Source organism: Simochromis diagramma, unplaced genomic scaffold, assembly GCF_900408965.1.
Source record: "Simochromis diagramma unplaced genomic scaffold, fSimDia1.1 OVJJ01000026.1, whole genome shotgun sequence".
Taxonomy (NCBI): Eukaryota; Metazoa; Chordata; class Actinopteri; order Cichliformes; family Cichlidae; genus Simochromis; species Simochromis diagramma.
The window spans coordinates 8,754,284-8,778,598 of NW_024386985.1; the positions used below are offsets into that span (position 1 = coordinate 8,754,284).

A 24,315-nucleotide genomic window follows, 5' to 3' on the forward strand; every position below is an offset into this window, starting at 1 on the left:
TAATAAAAATATCAATTTGCACATATACATTTTTATTTGTATATTTGCTACATCCCAGATTTTTGTGCAATTTATTTAGCTATTTCAGGTACAAAAACTGATGATGTAGAGGTCTCAAAATCCTATGAATTAAATGTGATACACTTAACATTATACGGTTAAACAAGGGCGAACTATCAACTAAATAACCAGAACATAAGCCATAAATAAGTTAATAAACCATTTTATTTACTTGTATAGACACAGGTTATAGTGAAAACAGACATATAGACACATAGTTTACATACATATATACAGTTGGGACAAGGCTGTTCATCCTCCTGCATTATCAAGGGAGAAGACTAAACCACTGATCTCTACACAGTATTTGGTAAGCAATCCTACAACTACTTTAGTCTTAAGGTTTATGCTGATGGTAGATGCATTGTAGTGTCGACAAAGGTTTCTGTGTAGTTTTCAACTGAAATGGATTTATGGAAGTGTTTATGTATGTCATGACAATGTAGTGCAACAGTAGCAAAACAGGCTACTGTCTGCATTGCCTGCAGTTTGCCAAAGTTTTGCAGCATATGTAAGGATGTGTAACAAAGGGTAAATGCAGGAGGGAACTCCTGTTCCACCATGAGGTTACAGGTGTGTTCCAGGTCTTAATAGACACAATCATGTTTATCATCAGAATTCAAAGAACATGATTGTGTTTATGAAATTAAGCACAAAACACTTGCACAAAAACCTGTACAAAACAAAAACAAAAAGTTTGAAAAATGTTTTCAAAAAATCTCATCCATTCACAAAAGGCTCTGTCGGAGCATGCATGCAAATATTAAATCTTCTGACAATTCAGCATCACATCACAGCCAAAGACAAAAATTTATACATGTGTTACAAGAACATTATACTAGGCGAAAAGAACAGCATAGCATCATCACAAAGTTCCAAACTGTCAGTGTCCACTGTTTTGAGTACATCCTATGGGTGGTACAAAGCAACACTTTCACCAAACGTACCTTACTACTCAAGCCTAAAGGACCTCATCCTGAGAGGGTCACCGGTCTTCCACTGCAGTTACATTAACACCGTCAGTGTTGGGAGAGATGCTACTGTTAAGAGGAGACCTGAAACTATCAGTGGACTAAGGAAGACAAACAGATGCCACATATCAAGACAAAATGGACACCAACTAGCTCTATGTCAACTTATAACACAGCCAAAACAGTCTGAGTTCATCCTGAAATAATCCCTGACCACTCAGTGTGTCTGTGTGCATGTACTCTTATCACACGTGTATGTACATTTGGGTTTATTGGTATGTGTGTGGGACACACAAAGTGACTTCCATGTTTTGAGGCACAGTAATACTCTCATCTACAGAACGTAGATACATAAATCAGTCATCAGACCAATAAATGCTGATCAGAGCACTAGTGGCTCACCGCTGTACTGTAATAAGAGTTAGTAAGCAGCAATGCTAAACTGTTTGGTGTTATGAGGTCTGAAGCCTTTGCAGGGGGCTAGCAAATGAATAGCTAGAAGCAAAAACAAAAAAAACAACAACAACAAAAAAAGCTGAAGCAATCAAAACTGGAGGGGAAAGAAGAAAAACAAACAAAAAACAACTACAAACTGGCACAAATCAATAGAATAGAAACTTGCAATCAACCATTTGACACAGTGTGCTTCTTGAAGTACTCCTATGAAACTCAAAATATGACAAAAAAAATAAAAAATATTAAGTGCTATCTGTCCAGAAAAGCTCAAGTTCAAGTTCATTGCACAGATGTATAATACTTTAATGTGCCCAGGTCAAAGTGACCCTATTTAAGACTCAGACACAATGCATGAATGGTCACTTCTCTCAGTTTCTCTGTGCTGAAGACAAGGGGTGAGGAGTGGTTCTCCCACACAATACCATTTTGCTTCCATCATCCATGTATGACACCACGTTATCCTAACACAGACAGCAATATGACATGTCACAGTGAGAGAGCAATGCCACTGGGGATTGCTGCAAGCTTGCCCACTACGCAACTTCGGTAGGGAGCACAGCAGCCCTCCTGCCTCCACGCTCTGAGCAGCGTGCATGCAGGCTGCAAACCCAGCAACCCCACCCTAGCCCACCCACTGCCCAAACCCCTCCTTTCCCCAGGAAGCACCCACAGTCACTCCTTTACTTTTTTTTGTATTGGTTACTTATTGGTTATTGATTCTCAGAGTCGTTGTTGTCACAGTTGTATTACTTTCCCATTTTTGCGCTGCAGTTATGACATCTGTCTTTCTTTGTACCATTCCACAAACTCGTCCAACAAAACAGGCCCTAATGAAAAAAAACAAACAAACAAAAAACAAAGATGAGGCACAAATTTCAGTATATTACAAAATTAGTATTTGGGTAACACTCAGCTACACGTAAATGTGTGCTCACTTACAGGCACCATCTTCATCATAGTTGCTGAGGTCCAGGTTGATTGTCCTGCTGAACTCTAAAACATTGCACCATTGGTCTTTGTTGATGACTTTGTACTTTGATTGCTGAGGAATAACAAATAAATCCTTTAGAGTGATAGCTTTTTAGTTACAACAGCTCTTTCCAAGGTTAAAATGGGCAACAAATGATGGTATATACACAACTACTCCACGAGACTTCTGTGACTGATTTTCTTAAAAAACAAAACAAACACCCCAACCAACCAAACTGCTTACCTCTAGAAACTGATTAAACACAGGAAACAAAGGCCACGTCTTTCCCAGAAGAAGCCCCAACATACATTTGGCTGTGTTCAAGTCCAAACTCCTCTGATCCTTTTCCTGTACAATCAGAACACCCAAGACTTTCTCAAATCAATGCAACAAGTCCAAACAGACAGTCAAGTCAGACAGCCAGATTACAATGTTTACTGTTTCTTACTGAGATTTTTGTATTTGTTCAAATGAATTTAACCTGGTTGTTGAATGCTGTGTGTTGACTGCTCCACTCACCCGAGCAAAATCAAAGGCATATCTATAAATGAGCTTAAAGCTGGTGCTGTCATTTAGGACAGATCTCAGGTAGTCAAGTGAATTCCTCAGCCTCTCAGTCGAATCACACCTGACGGCAGCAGAAAACTAGCTTAGGTATGTTACAGGATCCAATTTAATGCAAGTTACACTAAGAAAACACATCAATCTAAATAGGAAATCTTGAAAACTGTATTATATTTAAAAAAATGAAGAAGAAGAAAAAAAGCACTAAAGTAAGTAAATGACATACTGCAATGAGCCCATGCCTCTCAGCCACTCCTGAAGGGTGAAATATCCCATACTCTGGGCATCCAGCTTCCAAGCAAGAACCAGCATCACCACCTGAGCACAAGCAACAAATGACAGTTGCAGATATTCTTAAATACAAGATACTCAATCCACTACGTATCACATGACCTTAAAGGTCTAGGACTGCTGATTGAGAATGCAGATTAAAAGACAGACTTTTATAAAGTATCAGAAATGATCAGAAATGCAAATTGTCACCACTGCCAAAAGGATGTAATTAAAGAAAATGCCAGAGAGATAAACAGATGTCGAAATACGAAAGATTTTAAATATGCGCTTACATTCTCCGGCTCCACCCCGATGTCCTCACAGAATTTTTCCATGCCCTCTGGACCCACCACATCATCACAGCCTATTCATGATAAACAAATGTCAATAGCAGCAATTTCCCATGTATGCACTGAGAAGAGGTCAAATGCAATGAAACTAAGAGTGTGTCCAGTAAGTGCTCACCTGCATATTCATAGAACCACTCCAAGCATCTTTTACTAGAAAACATCTCCTCCTCTCGGATTTGGGATGTTTCATGTTTTCTGAAAACGCTGTGAAGGAAAAAGAAAATTTCAACCATACTACACGTGCAGTACACCGTTTATTATATGTTTACGAATGGCAAAATAAACTGTGTACTGCACATATTCAAGTTCACTGAATATTTAATTAAAGGGATCTCGCACCTGTCCTGGCGACTTTTCTTGGCTGACATGTCATCTCCAGCAGAGGGTCTCCTCTTTTTCCTAGGAGGCATGGCTTTAGAGCAACAAGCTAGGGAAGTAAACAGAGGAGAAAATGAAAGAATAAATCTTTAAGGACGACATGCATTATGCCAACTTTCTATAGCAAAACATTTGAGTACTAGCCAAGCACTGAGAGTCCACTTCAGAAAGTGATATGTTAATGTACATCTGGCCTGATAAAAACACTAAACCGATTAAAAAAAACATAAAAAAGGAGCAGCTGTATAGTTACCTGAGGGGTGGCTGTCCTGTCCAACGTCTTCTGCCAAGTTCTATTCAAAACAAATATGTGTGAGTAGGACACAGATGTACAGGGCACATGCATGCTAAAATAAAGCACACATAAACATATTGCTAATATGCATTTACCAGCCTGTGCAAGGTGTGGTGGATCTTATGGATGCTGGCCAGTGTAGTCAAGTGGGAATTCAGCTGAAAATCTATTTCCAAAAAATAAATATAACGTCAGAAAAGAACTAAACTAAACCGTGACACTCAGCTTTATGCTCCTGATCATGCTTGGCATGAGCACAAGGGTACAAGAAGGTGACATCATCACAGCCCCAGTAAGAACACTGGACTCAAATCTCAGGTGATCTTTGATTAGGAATCACACAACATTCACAGAGCACGCACTACTATCGCTTGATTTCCAGTTTTCAAAGATCTACGTTGCTGAAAATATCTCACACGAATGAGGGAGGGACTGCATTCCTCTAAAGACGTGAGAACGGTCATGCATGCTACCTTCTCGCTTCAAGCCTTCTGTGCACTGTCGATTAAAAGCTGTCACCAAACACCGATGATTTTAACATTTTTTCAGAGGCCAAAACCACACTCAAACCAGTACACTGCCGAGCAGATAGCACTAGCTGCATACCTAAAATAGCAGTGCAGACGCGCAACTTGCACAGAGTTTACAAAGTATCTGGAGAGTTTGGACGTATGGGCGTTGTAGTCCATTTCCTCTAAACAGGCCATTGGAAGCTAAGCTCTGTTTGGGATACTAAACTACAATTCCCATGCATTTGCAAAACAACTACTTCTCTCAGACCCTTCTACCCCCAACATTTACACCAACTGATTGAATGCATTTTACGTTGTTTGAAAAATATACAACATTATATGTGTTCTGGCACAAAACCAACGCACAGGCGTTTGCAGCAGCTGGTGTAGATGGCGCAAAACCCGGCGGCAGTGCTGCAGCAGGCAATGAAAGCTGTTTTACACAACTGCGTCACAATTTTCATTCCCTGTAAGAGTCCGCAGTTGACCAGAATATTGACCGATTTGCAATGGTCCTGCGTGGATGCCAAATGTGAGCTGATACCTGCTGTACGTGACCCATAAAGGTGAATATAAACAGCTCAACACGCCGTTTAACCATCGAAAACCTTCTGAATTTAACTAACGTCAGCCGCATTCAGCCGTGCACCGCTAACGCGACTCGAAAAATTAACTTCGCAAAACCTTCAGTGTCAAATATAACCTTCCACATGTCCAAACAGCTAAAATTACACCAGCTATCCTCCCTTTGTTGTCGCACAAGACAGCACTAGCAAATACAAAGAGAGCAGCAAATAGCACAGAATTCACGCGTCCTCATCAAACGCCACACGACCATGAGACAAAACTGTTGTTCAAAACAGAGCAAGACTATTAACGTCTGTGCCACACGCGCTATGGGGTCCCAAATTGATCCAGAAAAACCTCTCTAACGTTACTACTTACTTGCCGCATCAGAGTGCATTTTTATGAAACATACAACTGTCTGTGGGAAGTCCGCAGACCGGCCAATAGGCGGGCCTTGTCAATGTAAGCCACGCCCGCAGCTGTGGATTGAAGGTCAGCCTCATTCGCCTCCGCCTTTGCTCGCTGTCAATTGGCTAGTCGAGGTGTCATGTCATGAGAGGGAGGGAAAAGACACCAGCTCCTCCCTCAACGAAATGTGATTGGTCATAGTTCTCAAAACAGGCCGTGCTATTTCCACGTCAATCACTAGAATTTCCTCGTGCAAAATTGAAACCAACCCACGATGAAATCTGATTGGTAGTTCTACTTCTAAATTGACTTCCCAGTGTAATCGCGGTTTGGGTTCGCTTAAAGTCAACGCCGTTTGTTGGAAGTAGGAGACGGTGTATTTGGTAATGTGAGTTATGTTTTGATTTTACCAAGGATAGGACGACAGCACTTAAATTTCCGGAATGTTTGCAGTGATGCTGCCCTAAATACCACTCTTAATTGCCCCTTGGGGATAAATAAAGACTTTCTGAACACTTACCTTCATTTACGTTACCCTGTCAAATTTAGTATGCCCTGTTTGTCATGTGACTATAAATCTCAGTTTTTGTACAAGACGAACGAATGCAAACGTAGCAACATTGTTGGGCCCAAAGTTGTTTTTTTATATATCAGTAACATTATGGTGTTACTCACATGACTCTGTTTAAATGATTAGCTAAGCAACTATACCCCGTGTGAGTATAGAGAAGCTCACCAGGTTATTTAAACCACAGCACCTTACTCAGTACAGCCATGATTAAATTTGTATTACTTTGTACTGGTGGAAATGGGTAAAACGGCCTACTGAGTTGTCCACTGCACAGTCGTGTATGTAGTTCCTTTGCCTTCCAGTTACACTCTTTATGCATTGACAGTCCTAGTCGGCACTAGTTTACAGCATATGGGCATTTAATAGTGGATTCAAGGTGGGTTACTTTGCATTTGATGTGTGTTTTCATTTTTATACTATTAAACTACATTTTAGAGGAGAATGTAGCCCCCCCCCCCCCCTTTTAAACCTAATTAAATTTATTTGGCAGGTACACTTAGAAATTTGTAGGAAATACCTCACATATTAAATGCGATGCCTTATGCATTGGCCTGGATCAGTTTTAAATTAATTATTTTTAGTCATACGTTATTTAGAATAATGTTATGTATTAGTTCTGTACTAGTGAACAGCTACTATTTTTTTTTTCTAAATCAGAGCATTTTTGTAGAATTTGTGCAGTTGCAGTTGTTAGGATATAGAAAATTTAAACTATTTAATTAATGCTCAGCAGTGATGTTAATAAATAAGTAGTAAAACAAATGTGTTTGCTTCATGGATAAGTGAGCCTTTGCTCCTTAAGCTGTGACCTGTTGAAAGGTATTTAAGTACAGATTATATATACCATTATTAGAGAAACTGTAGCACTGATATCTGCATTTTTATTAGTGGTAGTGAAGAAAACCTTGACCTTTGGCTTATAGGGATGTGTGTCCAATGAAATAACCAATAATAGGTGATCTTGTTATTGAAGTTTGACTGCGTATATTGAATCTTTAGCCTAAACACATGTAGATAATATGTTACCTTTACCCACACTTGTGGGTCTACTAAATAGTGATATGAAAGAGCAAACACGAAGCTGTAGGCAAAAAAGGTGTGTCAAACACTGACGTGTAAACTGGTATACAGAGGTGAACCTGACCTGTTTTTAACACCATAGGTGAGGACGTGTTTTTATTTCATGTGACAAATGGTAACACATTTATTTTTAACACTGGTTTTTTTTTTTATGTTAAAGCAGTGAATTCCTTTTCTGCATAGTTTTATATGTTAAGAGTTAATGTTTTATAGGGGTTTTCTTTGCCTCATGGCTTGTCATCCTCATGCTCAAACAAATCTGACTGGGCAGAGCTCTGTTAGGAAGGCGGAGTTAAAAGTCTAGTCCAGGAAGTTCTATTACAGCTTGTTGCATTTGACACAGGCAAGGGGAAGCTTCAAAAGCAGCATAATAGAGCTCCAGCAACAAACTACTGAAGGGTCTAAGATCATGAGTGCTGAAATAAGTGGGCAAACAGTGCCGACCGAGGAACCGGCAGCTGCTGGTTCAGGTTCAGCTCCCATTAAAGGAGGGTGGAAAGTGAGTGGCAAACAAATTTGTACTAGACATTTTGAGCCCAGATGCAATGCTATATGTCACATATGATAACTAACCTCTATTCTGTTTCTTACAGTGCCCATTGAGTGATGCCCATGTTCACAGAGAAGATGTGAGAAAAGTTTGGAAAGAGTGCCAAGAGGAGAGCTTCTGGTACAGAGGTAGTCTCTTTCAGACATTCAGTAAATGCTCTCACGTGTGTCACAAATTTTCATTAACAATTTGTTGAAATGTCTCCCAGTGAGAGACAAGACTTGGAAATGTTCTTTGATGTGTAAGCAGGGTTTCTGTAGTAGAAGTAGGGGATAGGGGTCATCAATCAAGCTTACCGTTGAGGGTTTACATTCTTCACTGCGGAATTCAGTGTGTGGTCTTAAAAAAGGGGGGCAGATCAGTAAGAGGGTAAGTAACTCATAGTAAGATTTTATACTTTTGTCATTCTCTCAGTTGTGATTACAATGTGTTTATTTGATCATGATTATTTATATATGCATTGCTTTTAAAGAAATCATTTAAATACTATAACCACTCTGCCCTGCCTGATCAGAGCTTTTACTTAGGGTTAAGGTTGGGTGAAGCTTGGCTGGGAGTGTCCAGAGGTAAAAAAAAAAAAAAAAAGAGGTTCTAGATAAAACTAAGGGGGGAAAAAAACACCCGATCTGGAAAAAGTAGTAGAAGAAAAAAAACACAAGAGGTTTAAAGCTATATCAGTCATTTATGCACACCCACACATCTTTTATACGACTGTCAGAAAATAATTATCACAGCAAAAGCTTAAGATTGTATAAGCTACTGTGAGCAGCTTGCACTAAAGAAAATATTGTGGTCAGGCTTTTTTAGATAAAGAATTCCCAAACTGAAGATTATTGGTGTTTCATGTGGCAACACATCGTTGTCTTTAGTCTCTATCTTGGCCCGGCCTCTCACCACTGACCACACAGCTGCTGCTCATCTTCTCTCATCAAGCAGTTATGTAAACATGCAGTGGCAGCAATCACTTCTTCCTGAATCCGTCCTTTCCATCCCATTAGATGGACATGAGGTTGAGTTTTGGTATATGTCTCATTACTCCAAAGTTCATTTAGGTTGAACTATAGGCAAACAAAGCAAAATTAACATCTTCTAGTGGATTCATTCATATGGGAAATATCGCCATTTAATCACAGACAGAAAAACTTACCTTTTATGCATTATGTATTTGTTTTGAATGCTGGCTTTTTATAATAACTTTACTCTGATTCTATTATAATATTTCCCCAAACGCTGTCCAGCAGTTTGTGGCTTTGATCAGCTTCAGAGTAACTTCTGTTTGACTTGATTTCTGTTTTTAGCGCTTCCATTGTCTCTGGGCAGCATGGCTGTCACCGGTGGTCTCATCTACCAAGGTAAAGCATTAACATTCAAACCCCGTACTTTAAATTGCATGATATTGATCAAAGTAAAGCAGGTGTTTCTATAGTTATCACTTTTTTTCCCTCCACATAGGTATTTGGAAATCATCAAAGCGATTTGGTCCTTTTCCAAAACTAGCAGGTTTGTGTCTTTCAGTATCTTGGATCTCAGTTTGTAAGTGGCAGCAGTGATTAATGAAATAATTGTTCTTCTTCAGTTGCAGGGATCCTTGGATTTGCAGTGGGGAAAGCATCCTATGTGGGCACTTGTCGGAGCAAATTCCAGGAGCTTGGCATTCAGGGTGGACCGGGGATTGGACCCTGGTCAAAGAGAGATCACCCTGGTCACAGACACAGGGAGGGCAGGTGCTTTCTGTTTGTGTAATATTATCATGTTGTGTGGTAATATTCGCAGATTCTGGGAAGAGGAGTGTTGATAATCGGAAAAAGACTAACTTTGTGGTTTTTCATTGTATATTTGATTGTCCATTTGTTTTTATTTCATTTTACTTTATTTTTTTTAATATTCTCTGAGTAATTGTTCTTCTGACTTGTTTATTGACCACCAGAGTTACAGTGCAAGCATTCAAAAGTCATTCGGCATCAAATTACTTTATTAATCCCAGAGGAAATTGTGTCATTGTGCTGGTCCACCTTTAATAAATGACATAAAAACAATTATTTAAAAATGTTACAGATACTTATTTTTATCAGCCATTGTTATTTTTTCTCCTCTCTTTGGATGATCAATACCCTTACGCCTCAGCATGACACTTACCCAAACATTATCCTCACAGACCCTGCCACCATGTGTGTGAAGAATGTAAGAAAAATGCTCCAGCAGCACCAGCTGGACAGGCTTAAAGACTGTGAGGATGGATGTACGGTAACATTCAGTGTGCATAACTGTAAAAATAATGTATTCAGATTAGTGCAAATATAAACTATCAGAAAATATGAAAAACAAAATATATATATATATATTTTGTTTTTTTTTTAAAAGGACAACTTTGATATGTTACATAATTTGTGTCACTGTACATTGATGCACACCTATTTAAGTATTTCCTTTCCTTTTTCATCCTCACCAGTGTTGGAGAGATTTTCTGCATGAATTCATCACCTTCTTATCAATGTCTTAAATAAAACTTGTAAACACGTCTCATTTTATCAAATAACCACTAGGGGGCGCTGCTATCCTTTCTATCAAAGAGCAAGCGCTTATAGAATTTCTAGTTTTTACAGGGAGGTGAATATATGGGTAAAGCCAGGTCTTTGGACATAATTATCAACAACTAAACAGTTATTGAATGTTAAGAATGAGATCTGAAAATAAATAAATAACAGCCCTATGACAATGGAGAAAAAAAAAGGTTTTGCCAAACTTGAATCATCAGGCATGAGTACAGTAACGACCACATCCATAACAGCAGCAGTAGTCCTACCTTAGGTTGCTCAGTGAATATGCAATGCTTGGCTACCTTCAAAAACAACTAAGGTGTAAGGGGTTAATCTGTACATGACAAATTACAGAATTTAATGAAAGGTGGAATGGGGAACATATCTTTGAGTTTTTAATATTTGGTACTTACCAGTCCAATAATAATAATAATAATGGCTTCTCTTTGTTTTCTTTTCCACATTTTGAGCATTAAGAAATCTGGTCTTAATTTTGACAGTTTATAGCACAGAAGGTGCACTTTGGAGCTGAACAGACAGCCATAACATTTTAAAACCTGTGCTTTCGTGTGTCTATAAGTGAAAGCACTAACAAAGTTGTATAACTGAAAAAAACACGATGTGGCTTTCTTACCCTATTGTGAATGAGAATTGGTCACTACTTGTAGTAATGCTAAGCTAAGTGTGATTTTACTTCAGATATGTGTAGAGGCATTTACAAATATAAAGTCTGATTTAAAAAGTTACCCAGACTGCTCACATCAGTGCAGGCCTCCACTAATCAGGTCTTGATGGTAAAATGGTCAGATGGAAGACATTCCTCAGTAATGAGCATGTGACAGTGAGCTGGGAGTTTGCCAAAAGGTACCTTAAGGACTCTCAGACCTTGAGCTTGAGAAGCAATATCACGTGGTGTGCAGACAAACAAATGAAGAAATATGAGGCAGTCAGCATCACCCCCTTACAGTTAGTACAGTCAAACATGTGATGGTAGCATCAGCAATGCTTTACTGCAACAGGAATGGGAGAAACTGGAGGAATGATGGAAGCAAAAATTAAGCAATCCTGAGTGAAAACCCTTTTCAGAGTGCTTAAAGGCAGTTGTGAATGTTCATATTTCAACAAATCATACTGCCAAGACAACACCAGAGTGTATTTGAAAAAGTCTTGGAGGGTCCTAGCCAGAGTCTGAACCTGAATCTGTTTCGGAAAGTTAGCAGCACTGCTCAGCTAACCTACAATTAAGGCAATAAATCATCATATTTGGGATGAAATGATTTTTTTTTTAGGAAGTAAATACTCCTTTTATGACGAAACGTGTTTTATATTTAATTTTGCCAAAATTATATTTTTATAAGTGTCAAATAATACAAGGACTTCATGACTCTTTTGATGAAGACAGCTGGTCATTTTTGAAATATGAAGTTTAATCAGTTTTATGATTTTATATCAGTTAGTGTTTATGAAAGGAGCTCATGACTGCTGGCCTTTGGTTTCTCCACTTTCTTCATATAGTGATGCAAACAAAATCATTCCCAATTTTTGCAGTACCACAGTTAGTCTTATATTAAGTACTTTATATTGGTTTAATTGGTTTATTTACAGAGATAGAGTAGTCCCCTCCGCGTTATATTTATATATTTTTATGAGTAATAAATGATACCAGAACAGATTTATCGGTAACTGACAATCCAGTCAAATTTGACCAAAGTGCTCCATAAGAGGCACGACACACACTGCAGGCATGCCCACACGCCTCAACAAATATATCCAAATGATCGTTTAAAAAAAGAGACAATCCAGCTGATTCCACATTTTAACATAATAATATATAATGTTTGTTTAGTCCGCAGAATGAAATAATACTTAATCCCTGTATCCGTTTGGAAGCTTTCTAACTGATATTTTTGTGATTACTCGATACTGCCGTCAGCAATGCTCAAATACCTGACATACTGCGTCTCTTCCGACTACCCGCCTATCCGCGCAAGGCCGGTGTACTCTCGTAAGATTGAAAAAGAAAGGGGGAAAAAAGGTAGATTCGTGTGAACCTCCCGCAGAAGACGTCATCCAATCAACAGGTCGTTCTATCAAGATTGGCACTTTCCTTGTCCGGTAGAACGTAGAGTTCTGTGTAGGCGTACACCATCAGAGCCAATCAGAACAAAGAAGGCAGGGCAAACCAGCTGCCGTCTGTTCTGGCTGTGGGGCTCTTCCACCACAGAAACCGACTGAGAAAAAAAAAAATCACACCACTACGCAAATCCTTCCAATGGAGAAGGGCCAGGATGTTGAAGCTTGTTCGGCGAATGAAAAGATCGTCTGCAAGCTAGCCACCTAGCTCAACTAAGAGGAGAAGAAACAAAAGTTGTGAGTAACGTCGGCTTAACGTATAGTGAGGTGAATGAGGGCACGGGAGGTTGCTATCGAATGTAGTTAACGTTGGCTTATGCCAAGTTCCGCGATTAACTTTGCCGTTGAGGTTAGCTCTCCAACTGTGGTACCAAAATCGGCTGCCGTAGCATGCTAAAAGAGGGAGTTTGGCTGCTGTGCTGGGGCGAGTTAATCGCCTGTCTACCTTGCAAGTTTAGCATCGATCAGATTCCTGTTGTCATTACTTTTATCGCTGCCAGCTCGTTAGCTTACATGTTGAACGTTAACTTGTAGTTGACAACTGGCTGCTGCTGTTGCTAGCTAGCCCTTTGCTTAGCAGTACCCTTAGTGGAGTATTAACAGCAGGCTAGTTGCTAACTAAAGGCTACATTGAAGCTTATTCTCCTGTATGTTAGCCACATCAGTCTTTTTTTTAATGTACATCTTTAGCATCATCTTTAGCATTGCTTTTCACGTTCATGTCGTGGGAAATAAATTGCTGTGAAACTTGTTTGGTATACTTACCCGCTGTGATCAAAGTAAACACGAGCACAGAGTTAACCAACAGTGTTTAATACGCTATTTTCTTTTTAAATCTGGGACATTATTCAGGAAAATAAAGATGCATTATTTTATTACGTTATGACTATGAGTGGCTTAAAGGAAATAATCATATTCAAGCATGGTGCTTCATGTGCATGGGCATAACAATGAGAGAACTTCGAGATTTGCATCTATCATCCCTGCGAGGACTTCATTCCCCTGTTCAGAGTGCATCAAGACCCACAATGAAGCATTTGTTCCTTTTCTGTTGAGACCCAAGCAGTGACACTTGGATACAGGCAGAAAGGAATCTGGTCAGTCTGCTGTCTGGCTAGAGGTGGAGATAGCCAAACTATATAAGAAGAAGAAAAGCCAGTTTGTGTTCGCTCCTTTGCTCAAATAAATTAGGACAGTGATCTGAAGAACAGGAACATTGTTATGCATATTTGCACAGATTGCAAAACATGCAGCATATATAGAATGTATGCTAAAAATCCATGCCAAATCCATGTTCAAAATTTCCGCATTCGGTTATGTTTTACACATAGTCTGCACATATGCTGCACAATAACAAGAGCAAATATATAAACAACTGAAACGTCGAGTTGATGACACATTGTTTGTTGTGATAGTTGAATCCCGGTGCATCATACTTCTATCACTGATCCTTGATCTTCCTACAATAAGATTTGTTTTAATTTTTGCATACTAAGGTGTTTCTGCAGCATTAAAAGACTTGGTCAGATATGGGAGGGAAACAGAAGTTTGTTGGGTCAAAACTATCTCATTAGTAGTGACTGAACTTTCACATTGGGAAAGACATTGGGAATTGTTCATGGTGCCATTCGGGGGGGGGGGGGGGGGGGGTAAATTTGTCTATAAAAAATACTTGGGCAGCTGTCAGTATACTTTGTCACCCATTTGAGAAACATGGTTGAAAATACAGCCCTATGGTAACTATCAAGGACAACCATCAGTACACTGAGAGTCTGCCAGAAGACACCTTAAGGTCTCTCAGACAGAAAGAAGCAAAACATAGATTGAACTATTTGGACACAAACCCCAAAGGCATGTATGGAGGGAACTTGGCAGTCAGAATCACCACATTACTTTCTACACAGTGGTGAATTCTGTGACAGCAATGGTAGACCCATCAGGACTGAAGGAAAGATGAATACAGAAAAATTAAGAGATCCTGAGTAAAAACCTTTTTCCAGAGTGCTGAGAGGCTGGATTAAAGGTTTATATACCAACAAAGTGTATTACCAAGAGAGTACAGGAATAGCTTTGGGAGAAGTATATGAAAGTACTAGGAGTGGCAGTAGTAGTAGCAACTGACCACTACTGGATGGTCTTTTGTCTTGTTTACACTAAAAGCAGTTGAGTAAGAGTGAATAATGTCTATTTACTCTTATTTAAACATTTAGTTGACTGTGAAACATTTAAAAAAAAGATCCGATTTTGACTGTAAAAACTTTCCAGATGCAATGCATTGCTGGTTTTACACATGCACTGCTAGCCAAGTAATCTTTTCTAGACATCACCTGATAAAAAACTTAAATGTCCAGCCTAGCTAGATTGGACTTTATCTTGGCTTTAAATTGCCATCTTCCTGTTGCAAAGTGTGTGAGATGTCAGGTTGCGCTAGTCTGCTTGTTAAGTGATGTCATTTCAAGTGAGGTCTTTGCTTGAGAGAAGCACCACCAAAACATTTCATTCTCTACCTATGCAAGTTTTTCTAAGTACTAAATTAGAATATGTTGGCTCCATAGTGTAGTGATTTGCCTCACAAGCAAATGATCCCTGATTCACAGCTAAGGGGAAAGCACAAATCCCTTTGGGGGGGGGGGGGGGGGGGGTGTAGCATCAAGAAGAGCATCAGCTGTAAAAATCTGTCAAATCACATTTAGCAAACCAACCTGCTTTGATGACCCCTTGTGAATAAGGGACCATCCAAAAGTTTTTTTACATAAGTCAGATTATGGTCTTTGAGCAATCGATGTCGACTACTTAGACAATTTGCTACTAACTTCTGATTCCACTAAATGCCATTTTTCATAGATGCCCTGACAGCTGCACTAGATTATTTTTAACTCTCAATGGGAACTCAATGAGCATAAAGACATCACACTTAACAAGCGGATTGTCTGATGCATTTACCTCCAGTGAGTGGTCATCATATTCACTCCTACGTACTCTGTTCAGGCACCTTCACCTAACCCACATACAGTATTTCCACTGAACGCATCTAAAATAGACTACCTTCTGCTGTGTGTCAGAAAAGGCAGAAAATACCCCTGTGTAAATTCTCCTGAATTTGTTTAATCTTTATTAAGAGTTTTGTGAGTTCAAGTTAAGAAATGATACCAAAAATAGTGTTATCTAATGTCTTTGCTTCTACTGCAGTATAATGCTGTTAAGTACTGCACTGCAGCTAAGGTGAACTTGTTATAAAGTCACACATCACTTACTTTAAATGTTGTAAACACAACCCTTTGTAGTGATGTACTGACACTGGCCTGCTAGATTGTGGGTCTTTGCAACTGACTTACAGCTCTTCTGCCCCTGCCCCAAAATCTACCAGGATAAGCCTCTGATGGCAGTACAGATGTGTACCAACTAGGGGGAATCCCCCTAGATTGCAGATCACCATCTCTCTGTGATTATCTGGGACATAATTCCAGTGAATTAGTGTGTTTGCTTTAATCTGGAAAGACGTTAATGGCATTAAAGAGTATGTGGATGAAAAACCAAGCTCTGTGAAATGCCCCAACAGTGGGCTCTCAGTAAGCTGCCCCCTGCAAGGATTAACTGTTAAATAAACATTTTAGTGGAGTGTATAAAAATCTTATGCAGCATAAAACATTTGATGTGTCTTATTGACCGAAGTCATTCATAGTTTTTGGGTTTGTTTGCTGTGTATTTGCTGTGCAGTAGTGGTCAGGTGCTACCATATTTGGGTGTTCTGTTTCAGCTTATTTTAATACTTGAAGCTTTTTTTTTTTTTTCTTGGTTTATTATCTATACCCATCTCTCGTGGCTGTCATGTTGGCACCTGGATATGGGCTTTAAATTGCACAAACATCTTGCTTAGCTAGGTTATTTCCTTAAGCACAAGCTTTGATATCCTTTGACCTAGTAGTCGGTTGGTTTTATATTATCACCTTCAATATCAATTTCGGACACGACTCCAAAGTTCATGTGATGTGTGCATAGCATATAATATACCACGTGTCATTTATTTGGTGCAGTAATGACGGGGAGACATCTTATCTAAACATAGGTTTGATCCAGGTGTCTCTGTGTTTGTATTTGCACAAAGCTAAATCATTAACTGGACAAGTGAGGAAAGAAGATTCTAAGGAACAGACACAAATTTGGTTTAACTCCTTGCTGTTCAGTTAACCATTTCCCCTAGTGTGTGTGTTTGCTGAGATCTAGGCCTGTTCTGTTATGGCAAAAACAAATATTATCAGTTGTTTGGCTCACTCTTATGAACGTTGAAATTATTTACAATTATTTAAAAATGGAGTTAAAAATTGATGTATTAAACTGAAAAAAGACAAAAGTTCACTTTGTAATGAATTATCCTTAAACTCTAATCATAAATCAACTGAAAAACTAAAGAAAGCAGTGTGAAGTAAAGGAAAGAGATGTGCTGAAAGGTACAATGACAATTGGAATTGCACAACCCTACTACTAGGACCTGTCTTTGGTCACATTCTAATGCATTGAGCATTAACTCCAATGCAAATTAGATTTCCAGAGTGCTTAACATTGAACAGCACTGCTGTTTTCTTTCATTCTGTTGGTGGGAAAGTCACACACCACAACGAAGGCTTCCTGTGAAACTGTGAAGATAAGAATATTCATGAGTCTATAACGAAAAAAAAAAAGTTGACAGATAGGTAGTTTTAATGTTGGTGATAATGGGTAAGGAACATTAGAAGACACTGGGAGGATTTGTTACAGTAAGTTGTTTGTTTGTTTGTTTTCATTTATAGCTACTAGTAGTTGTGTAGCTGTTTTGAAACTAGCAGTCTGTCACCATTTGTCGCACTTTCATAAAGTTAACTTCCAAAAGCCTCTTCTTTTTCATTGTGCTTTATGATAAATGCATAGTATTACATACTCTGAGTTAGGGATACATTTTATTGATTGTGTTGGAAGACTTGGCATAATGTAGTGCACAATGTGGACTGAGTCTAGCTAGAAATAACCTATAATTGAGCCCTGCTGAGCAAGATTATCCTTGGCTTTGGGAAAGAGGGTTTGGAGCATAATTGATGTTTGGGTCTGCCTTCGCCAAAGAAACCACCCTGTCTTTGCCCTCAAGTCGGCCTCAGCTAAGTTCTTAGCATTTCCTCTGTGTTTAGATCAGTTGACTCTACTTTAATGCCTCATATTTTCTGCCTATGAATGTAATCCAGAGTGAGATTAAGATAAAAGGAATATCTGCTGAATCTTTCAAAAAAGGTGTGTGTTTGCACACTTCTCTCTCCATTTGGAAGAAACCAGTAAATTTTTGTTTAAGAGGTAGTGATTACAACAGGCCAGGCCTGTCATTTACTGTTGGACAGGGCTTGATATAGGCTTTCCTCTTTTGTCTATTTTGCTGTAGACACTGCCTCTTTCTGACTGTAAACAGTTTTAAACTACAAACCTTTTTAATACTTATCTTAAAAAAAAAAAGCATTGAATTATACTTTCTTAGTTTGTTTTCTAAATTATAATGCTGATTGTGTAAGAAAACTCTGCTTTAGTTTTGCAGCCTGTGGGTAGTGGACATGTGACAGGACAGTCTTGTCTTTGTCAGGGTTATCTCCTATTTCCTGTATCAGCCTCCTATTTGCAGCATCCTTCCCATACCAGAAAGAGCAGGATGGTTTTAATATATGAAGATAGGTTAACCATTGATCAGATCAGTTGGCTACTGCTGACCTTTAGCTCTTTGCACAAGTTGCAGCAACGTCAAAACGTGCAATGTTTAAACGCTTAAATATACTGGGACTTGGTAAAGCACCTGCTTGTTAGAAGAATTACTGAGATATGTTTAAGCACGGCCAGAGAAAATACTTAGATTCAAGTGCTTAAACACAGAGCAGGAGATTTTGTTACTCGGGTTGATTTCTGCTGCAGCGTTTTTGAGGTGCTCTGCGTTTGGCTTACTCTACTTCTGCGGTCACATGTTTTTTTTGTGTGTTTTGGAGTCGCTGAGATGGAACAGGAAGTCAGATATATTATTCACAGGTCTTTCAGTGTGAGAAGTGAGTGATGTTGCCTGACCTTTTTTTTTTTTTTTTTTTTTTTTTTTTTTTTTGTTTTGTTGAAATTTTCAAGCTGTGTTCGTGGTGGGTGGGAAAAGGTTGGTAACGGTATGTCGCCGTGACGTGACTTTATGGCTGTCATTGGTTTTGTTTTGCTTTGACTTGCTATGTCCGCTGACTTGTTCTCATCATTCGTCCGCAATGTTAAGAGTGGAAGTTCTCACAACTCGGCTTCTCTGTCTGGGTGCTGTGTGACTAAGTGGTTTGTTCTTCCTTCCTTTGTTGAACTACGGTTTGATAATAGTTTGAAGTTCCTAGTCTCAGTACTTACTTTCAGTATTCGTTTCTATTAGATTGGATTATATTTACCAAGCCTTCGTTTTATTTTTACTTTAAAATGACTGCTGCTGTCTCCTCTGAGCCAGACAGTAACAATGAATGTGTGACTGGATATGAGATTACTTGACTATAAAAGGAGCCTCTTTCAGCTGCTACAGTGATAGAAGGAAAGTACAGTTTTGGAGGCTTTGAATGCTTATGTAACTGCCTCTTGGATGTAGTGGGTAATCTTCAGATTATTTCTCTGCTCAGGAGGAGGTTTTAATCCTGTCCCAACACAGAGCAAATCAGGCTGAAGCCAACAGTAGGCTGACCCATCACTTTGAAACTGTGACTGGACAGTTCAGCAGCACTCTGTCTTTAACGCATTATGATTATACAGGATGTGTTGGAGAAAGTGATTTAAAAAATTGTATAATCGAATTTCAGACATGTAATTACTTCTGTGTGATTGATTTGGTTTGTCACTTACGTGAACGTTTAGTGAGAAGTGAGGTCTGGCCAAGTTTGAAAGGGATTAACTGGGGCCAGGAATTTTTGGAAGGATTATTTACGTTTCAGAATTTGGCCAAACTGAATATTTCATGTCATCACTTCACAAGTGCATATCAAATTGAAGTAAAAAGAATTTGGAGGCATAATCTTGATGTTCTCAAGAAAAAGCAAAACATATCATTATCCAAGTATCCAGGGAATCAGTTCATGTGGAGAGAATTTTCTGAATTGATGGAGACGTGCAGCCAAAGTCCTGCTAGAAGTAAATCTCACGACTCGGTAGACTACCTTGAATGATCCTGGGTGGATATTCTAAGGCTTTTCTCTGAGTGAATGTGAAGAGATTCATAATTTTAATTTCAGTGTATAGAGATGTACTATTTAAAAAACCAAAAAAAACCCAAAACGTACCTACCTATTTTCATGGCCTAAAATGAGTAGATGTCTGTCAGCACATATCTAAAATGGCCATGAAGTTCTTCTGTGCATCACCGCAACAATATGATTATGGCTCATATCCTTCCTGCTGATTGGCGCCTCAGAATCGGGGGTGGAGGGGTGTGAGAAAATGCCTGTTTTAGACATTTTTATACCATATCTTTAAAAATACTGACACTATTATTGAAAGCTTTAAGATTGTACTAGTGAAGTTACACATGTGTGAATGTTTTCCCAACTCTCAAAAGTAAGTGCATCTATACCAATGTTAATGTAAAGCCATAATGAATGTTCTTTCCTTAATATACTGTTGGTATGTTAGTGCTCATATTAAACATGGCTAGAGTTTTAAACAGGGAGGTCAGCATGTGCACAAGGTTTTTCTGCGAGCTAGCAGCCAGGCTTTTTCCTGCATTGAGGAATCTTTGGAATCTGTCTGAAGAGGATTTTAGCCGCAGCTAAAGAAAAATCAGCAGCACTGTTAAAAAAAAAAAAAAAAAAATTAGACAGTTTTGTTGACAAAGGTTTCACTTACTCAGTTGTGGTAGTCGTCTTTTCAGCAGATGATCAGAAATGCCAAGAGTTTACAATGATTTCTGTCAAGCAAGGTAACACAGACCTATAACCTTTTATTCTTGGCATTCTAATACCCTTGTGAGCTAACATGTCTAATACTGTCATCCCAGACAAAGTAGCTCAATCATGTGTTGTTCAAACCTTTGGTTTGTGAGAGGCAGCCAACCAGAAGAAAGCTTACTTAAAGGAAGAGGGGCTTGAAGCGGGAGGAGCTGAAATTACTTTTTTTTTTTTTTTTTTTAAGATATGGGACTGTACAAAGCCCCAGCATGACATAAATAAGGACTATTTGTAACTGGGAATCATTCAAAGTGATTAGGCTAGGAATTAAAATATGACGCATGAAATGAGCACAGTAGATTGACTTTAAGATTAAAGAGTGTATCTTCTCTATTCCTCTGGTTGTTTATGCTGTTTTCATATCAATTTTCTGCTTTGTAGTTGTTAAAGGGATGATTTCTGTGCACTCCATTTCAGATTCCTGTGCAGCAAATTTGTGGGCCCTCCTGTCACTTTCCTGTTCCAGCCCCTGCTCTATGGCCTTAAGGTAGTATGCAAGGGTTAAGGGGGTTGTGTTCCACTGTGTACTGTGGTTTAGGTTTTAGAGCAAATGCAAGCTAAATACTGTGGGAATGAGGAGGGTGTTGGATTAATTGCTGTGTTTGTTTTGCAAAGTTCTAAAAGTAGTACAATAGAGTATTTAGTATTTTCTGGCTGGCATTTTCTTTTCTTGTTTGACTTGGTTAACTTCATCTGTGTTTGTCTGTACTGTAGTCCTAAGGCAGTGTTTCCCAAACTCTTTTTGCTAGGCTCCTCTTTGTTTTACAACAAAAATCTTGTAATCTCCTACCTTGGCTCCTGTGCAGGTGAAGCCAAAGGGAAGATATGCTTCACCATATTTTCTAGTCATTGGCTTAGAATGAAGTTGGTTTGAAAACATACTTGGCGATGCTTCATCTCCTGCTTTGCGTTTGTGTGGAAGCCCCAGTGTCCAAGCATTTTTTTATTTTTTCTCCCCATACCACGCCCCCCCCCCCCCCCCAGGGGGTGGGCCCCACACTTTGGGAACCTCTGTCCTAAGGTGAAACTTTATTTTAATCTGCTCTCACACAGGCTTTACAGTTAGACTAACAGTTTCAAGTAATTCTGTCATATAGATGTGTCATTTTACAATTGCAAAGGTGTAAGACTGCTTTGACTCATATTACCATCACAGCGCTGCAAGAGTTTCCTCTTTTAAGCTTTAAAGAAAAAATGAAGAAATAAATGACCAAACTAGAAACACTACTGCGTAAATCAAAAATGAGCTGACCCACAGAATGTAACTTTGAGTTCACACGCTTGCATGTCACAACTGAGTATTAACATCGAATCAATGACCCCCTTAGCTGTCTAAAGTTGATTTTATTCTAGTGGAAGCTGTATCAGGTATTTTTCAGGGCATTTTTAAATCAGACATAGCTGTTGTGTATCAAGCCTAAATGTGAAGTGCATGTTTAGAAAGCAAACATCATAAGACAGTAATTGATAAAGTATTTGATAAAGTAATTGTTATGTTTGACAGTGCCAAACATAATAAAAAATGGATTCAACTAAAAAAAGGCTTAAAAAAAATCTCCAGTTACACTGAAGCCCACCTACTGTTCTGTTTTTTGTTTGAATGGTTCAAAATATGTTGAGTGTCAGTGTTACGGCTGATTCCGTAACACTGTTCCACAGTTTGTGTGAGGCAGAGTTGGCAAATTCTGCCACTTAGGTCTCAAAACGACTCTCAGTAGCAGCTATGGTGTTAATATTTAAGGGGCGAAAAAAGTTTTAATCAAGTGTTGAAATTATTCTTTCAGCAGTGAGCTGTAAATGTCATGAAGTTGGGTTATGCCGGCATGTGTCACATGACTGCTTAAATATGTGGTTGTGCATATTGTTTTGGTCTCCGGGAGAGATGTGTCATCTCACACTTGGTCTGGACACAAAAAAAGAAAGAAAGGAGGTTAATTTTGACACTGGGTCTGGTTAGGTCACATTCTCACATTCTTCAGCAGTGACAACCAGGCTCTCTGTGGGTTGCCTTTCAACAGCCATTCAGCACTGGGCTGAACCAGCTTGATCTCTCGCTGTACGAATGTTCGAATGTTCAGCACTTCGTTTGTGTTTACCAATGGAAAACACAGCCTTAAAATTTAACTTGTGTACACCCATAACAGGAAATTAAAAATAGATCCATGGCATACATTCAATTTGATTCAGTTATGTAAATATAAAAACAAATAGGGCCATAAGAAATTGCTTACAAAAAGAAATACTGATATTCATTTTCAAACGTATTAACTGTATTGGTTTCCTAATTGAGAGATTTAGAGTTATCATCTGAATTGCCAGAGTTTATAGGGACTAACTTGGGAGAGCAAGCCGTTAGTAAGCAAAAATTAAGATGAAGTTGCACCCAAGCAATATGTTAGACACTTGTCCAAAAACACAATTTTTATGGCTGAATCATTTCAGGTTACACTTGAGAGCCTTGCATAAGAAGGCAGAGTTATAGCTTGATGATGTGGTGGCTGTTTGTACCATTAGGGGGCAGTGTAACATTGTTTTCATATTCACCTTACTTGACATGGAATGCTAGCTGTTTACTCACATCCAGAGGTGGGGCAGTAGACTCATGCATGCACAAAGCAATCACAGTGACTCTGGTAGGTTTAATGCTGACAGCCCCCTCAGCTGACTGCAGAACAGACCCTGGTTTCTGGTCCCTGGCCCAGTAGTTTTCCTGTTTTCTTCTGCTTGAAAGCAGACCAAGGCACAAATGGGTGGGACCCAGAATGGCCTAGGAACGCTGTACATTGTTCTCGGAGTTTCCTCTTCCACATTCCTGGGCTGATTGGGATCTGGGCCTCCTGTGCAGGGGTATTGTTCTAACTCACCAGCACCACAGACCTGGCCCCAGCTAACCACAGCTGCCTCCACTGACCATTGTGGTGCCCTGGCCTAATGATGGCTATCTTTGCCATATCCATTTCTCCCTTTCTCTGACTAACTCCTCTCTGCATCTTTGCCTGGCAGTAGTCCTGAAACAACATCAATCTTTGCAACTTAAAACAGTCTTTTTCTCTTGTGCTTACATTTGGGATTATATTTTTTTTAATAATTTGTCAAGTTTTGTATCTAGATTTCAAATTATTCCTTTTGGAAACTTTTACCAGCCTAATGAATTGCAGCATGCCATAACTAAGGCAATCAGTTTGGCAAGTAAGATGAGAGGTCAGATGGGCACACTTTGACATATTTAGCTACCTCACTCTTATATAATTTCTTAAAGACTCAAAGGACTATGTACACTAGAACTACAAATTAGTTCCTGTGCCTTAGCAGACATCTGTGGTCTCTAGTGGAAATGGCAACTTAAAAGGCCTGCTGCACTTTATATGCAATGGAAGCAAAATGGTTTGAAGTTTCTGAACTAACATTTCAATTCCTGGGCATAAGTGTTAATTAGCTACAGTCCCACTTTAACAAGTGTTCTGCTTGCTTGTCAAGTAGTCATATTGTAAACTTCTAAAGCTTGGGGTATCTACTAATTTTAGATCAAGTGCTAAAAACAGCAGAGTGTGATCACAAGTTGGCCAAACCAGAGAAACTGTTGCATAATAAGATGTAAAAATTCCCCTTTTATTTAATATAAATACATAGGGCCATATTGATGGGCCGTCTTAGACCCTTTAGTGTGTCTGGCGTTTCCTGC

General features: G+C 39.0%; 3 protein-coding genes across 10 annotated transcripts in view; 2 read left to right on the forward strand and 1 right to left on the reverse strand.

Moving 5' to 3' along the window:
• Positions 1-207: 207 nt before the first annotated feature.
• On the reverse strand, positions 208-5,853 carry dcun1d4 (DCN1, defective in cullin neddylation 1, domain containing 4 (S. cerevisiae)). 3 transcript variants are annotated; one of them, XM_040040064.1, is made up of 11 exons: positions 5,775-5,853; positions 4,413-4,483; positions 4,276-4,315; positions 3,984-4,071; positions 3,760-3,848; positions 3,588-3,658; positions 3,248-3,339; positions 2,977-3,085; positions 2,701-2,805; positions 2,427-2,529; positions 208-2,314 (listed from the first exon to the last, which is right to left on the reverse strand). In XM_040040064.1, exons 1-11 carry the CDS (start codon positions 5,791-5,793, stop codon positions 2,259-2,261), a joined length of 843 nt encoding a protein of 280 aa, XP_039895998.1. In that variant the 5' UTR covers positions 5,794-5,853; the 3' UTR covers positions 208-2,258. The 3 variants fall into 3 exon arrangements, with proteins under 3 accessions (XP_039895998.1, XP_039896000.1, XP_039895999.1); XM_040040066.1 differs by lacking the exon at positions 5,775-5,853 and adding an exon at positions 5,196-5,768; XM_040040065.1 differs by lacking the exon at positions 5,775-5,853 and adding an exon at positions 4,791-5,768.
• Positions 5,854-6,102: 249 nt separating this feature from the next.
• ociad2 (OCIA domain containing 2) lies at positions 6,103-11,268 on the forward strand. Of its 3 annotated transcripts, none has more exons than XM_040040070.1 (8): positions 6,103-6,192; positions 7,799-7,954; positions 8,049-8,133; positions 9,304-9,357; positions 9,458-9,505; positions 9,582-9,729; positions 10,161-10,244; positions 10,455-11,268. In XM_040040070.1, exons 2-7 carry the CDS (start codon positions 7,865-7,867, stop codon positions 10,225-10,227), a joined length of 492 nt encoding a protein of 163 aa, XP_039896004.1. In that variant the 5' UTR covers positions 6,103-6,192; positions 7,799-7,864; the 3' UTR covers positions 10,228-10,244; positions 10,455-11,268. The 3 variants fall into 3 exon arrangements, with proteins under 3 accessions (XP_039896004.1, XP_039896005.1, XP_039896003.1); XM_040040071.1 differs by having other exon boundaries at positions 6,133-6,218; positions 10,161-10,249; XM_040040069.1 differs by having other exon boundaries at positions 6,135-6,218.
• A 1,485-nt stretch (positions 11,269-12,753) lies between these two features.
• The window catches only part of fryl (furry homolog, like), a 74,892-nt gene continuing 63,330 nt past the window's right edge, over positions 12,754-24,315 (forward strand). For 2 of the 4 annotated variants that reach the window (XM_040040049.1, XM_040040048.1), the window contains exons 1-2: positions 12,754-12,912; positions 21,051-21,120. The gene's annotated coding sequence lies outside the window, so the exon portion shown is untranslated. Of the gene's footprint in view, positions 12,913-17,041; positions 17,430-21,050; positions 21,121-24,315 lie in introns of those variants that run through there. The other 2 variants (XM_040040050.1, XM_040040051.1) reach the window with 2 other exon arrangements.

Coding starts and splice junctions, on each gene's coding strand:
- dcun1d4 (XM_040040064.1), bottom strand. Junction 3,849..3,983: donor AAGAAAAGTCGCCAGGACAG/GTGCGAGATCCC, acceptor TTTCCTTCACAG/CGTTTTCAGAAAACATGAAA. Junction 2,530..2,700: donor TGTTTAATCAGTTTCTAGAG/GTAAGCAGTTTG, acceptor GTTATTCCTCAG/CAATCAAAGTACAAAGTCAT.
- ociad2 (XM_040040070.1), top strand. CDS start 7,865: ATGAGTGCTGAAATAAGTGGGCAAACAGTGCCGACCGAGGAACCGGCA. Junction 9,358..9,457: donor CGGTGGTCTCATCTACCAAG/GTAAAGCATTAA, acceptor CCCTCCACATAG/GTATTTGGAAATCATCAAAG. Junction 9,730..10,160: donor CACAGACACAGGGAGGGCAG/GTGCTTTCTGTT, acceptor TTATCCTCACAG/ACCCTGCCACCATGTGTGTG.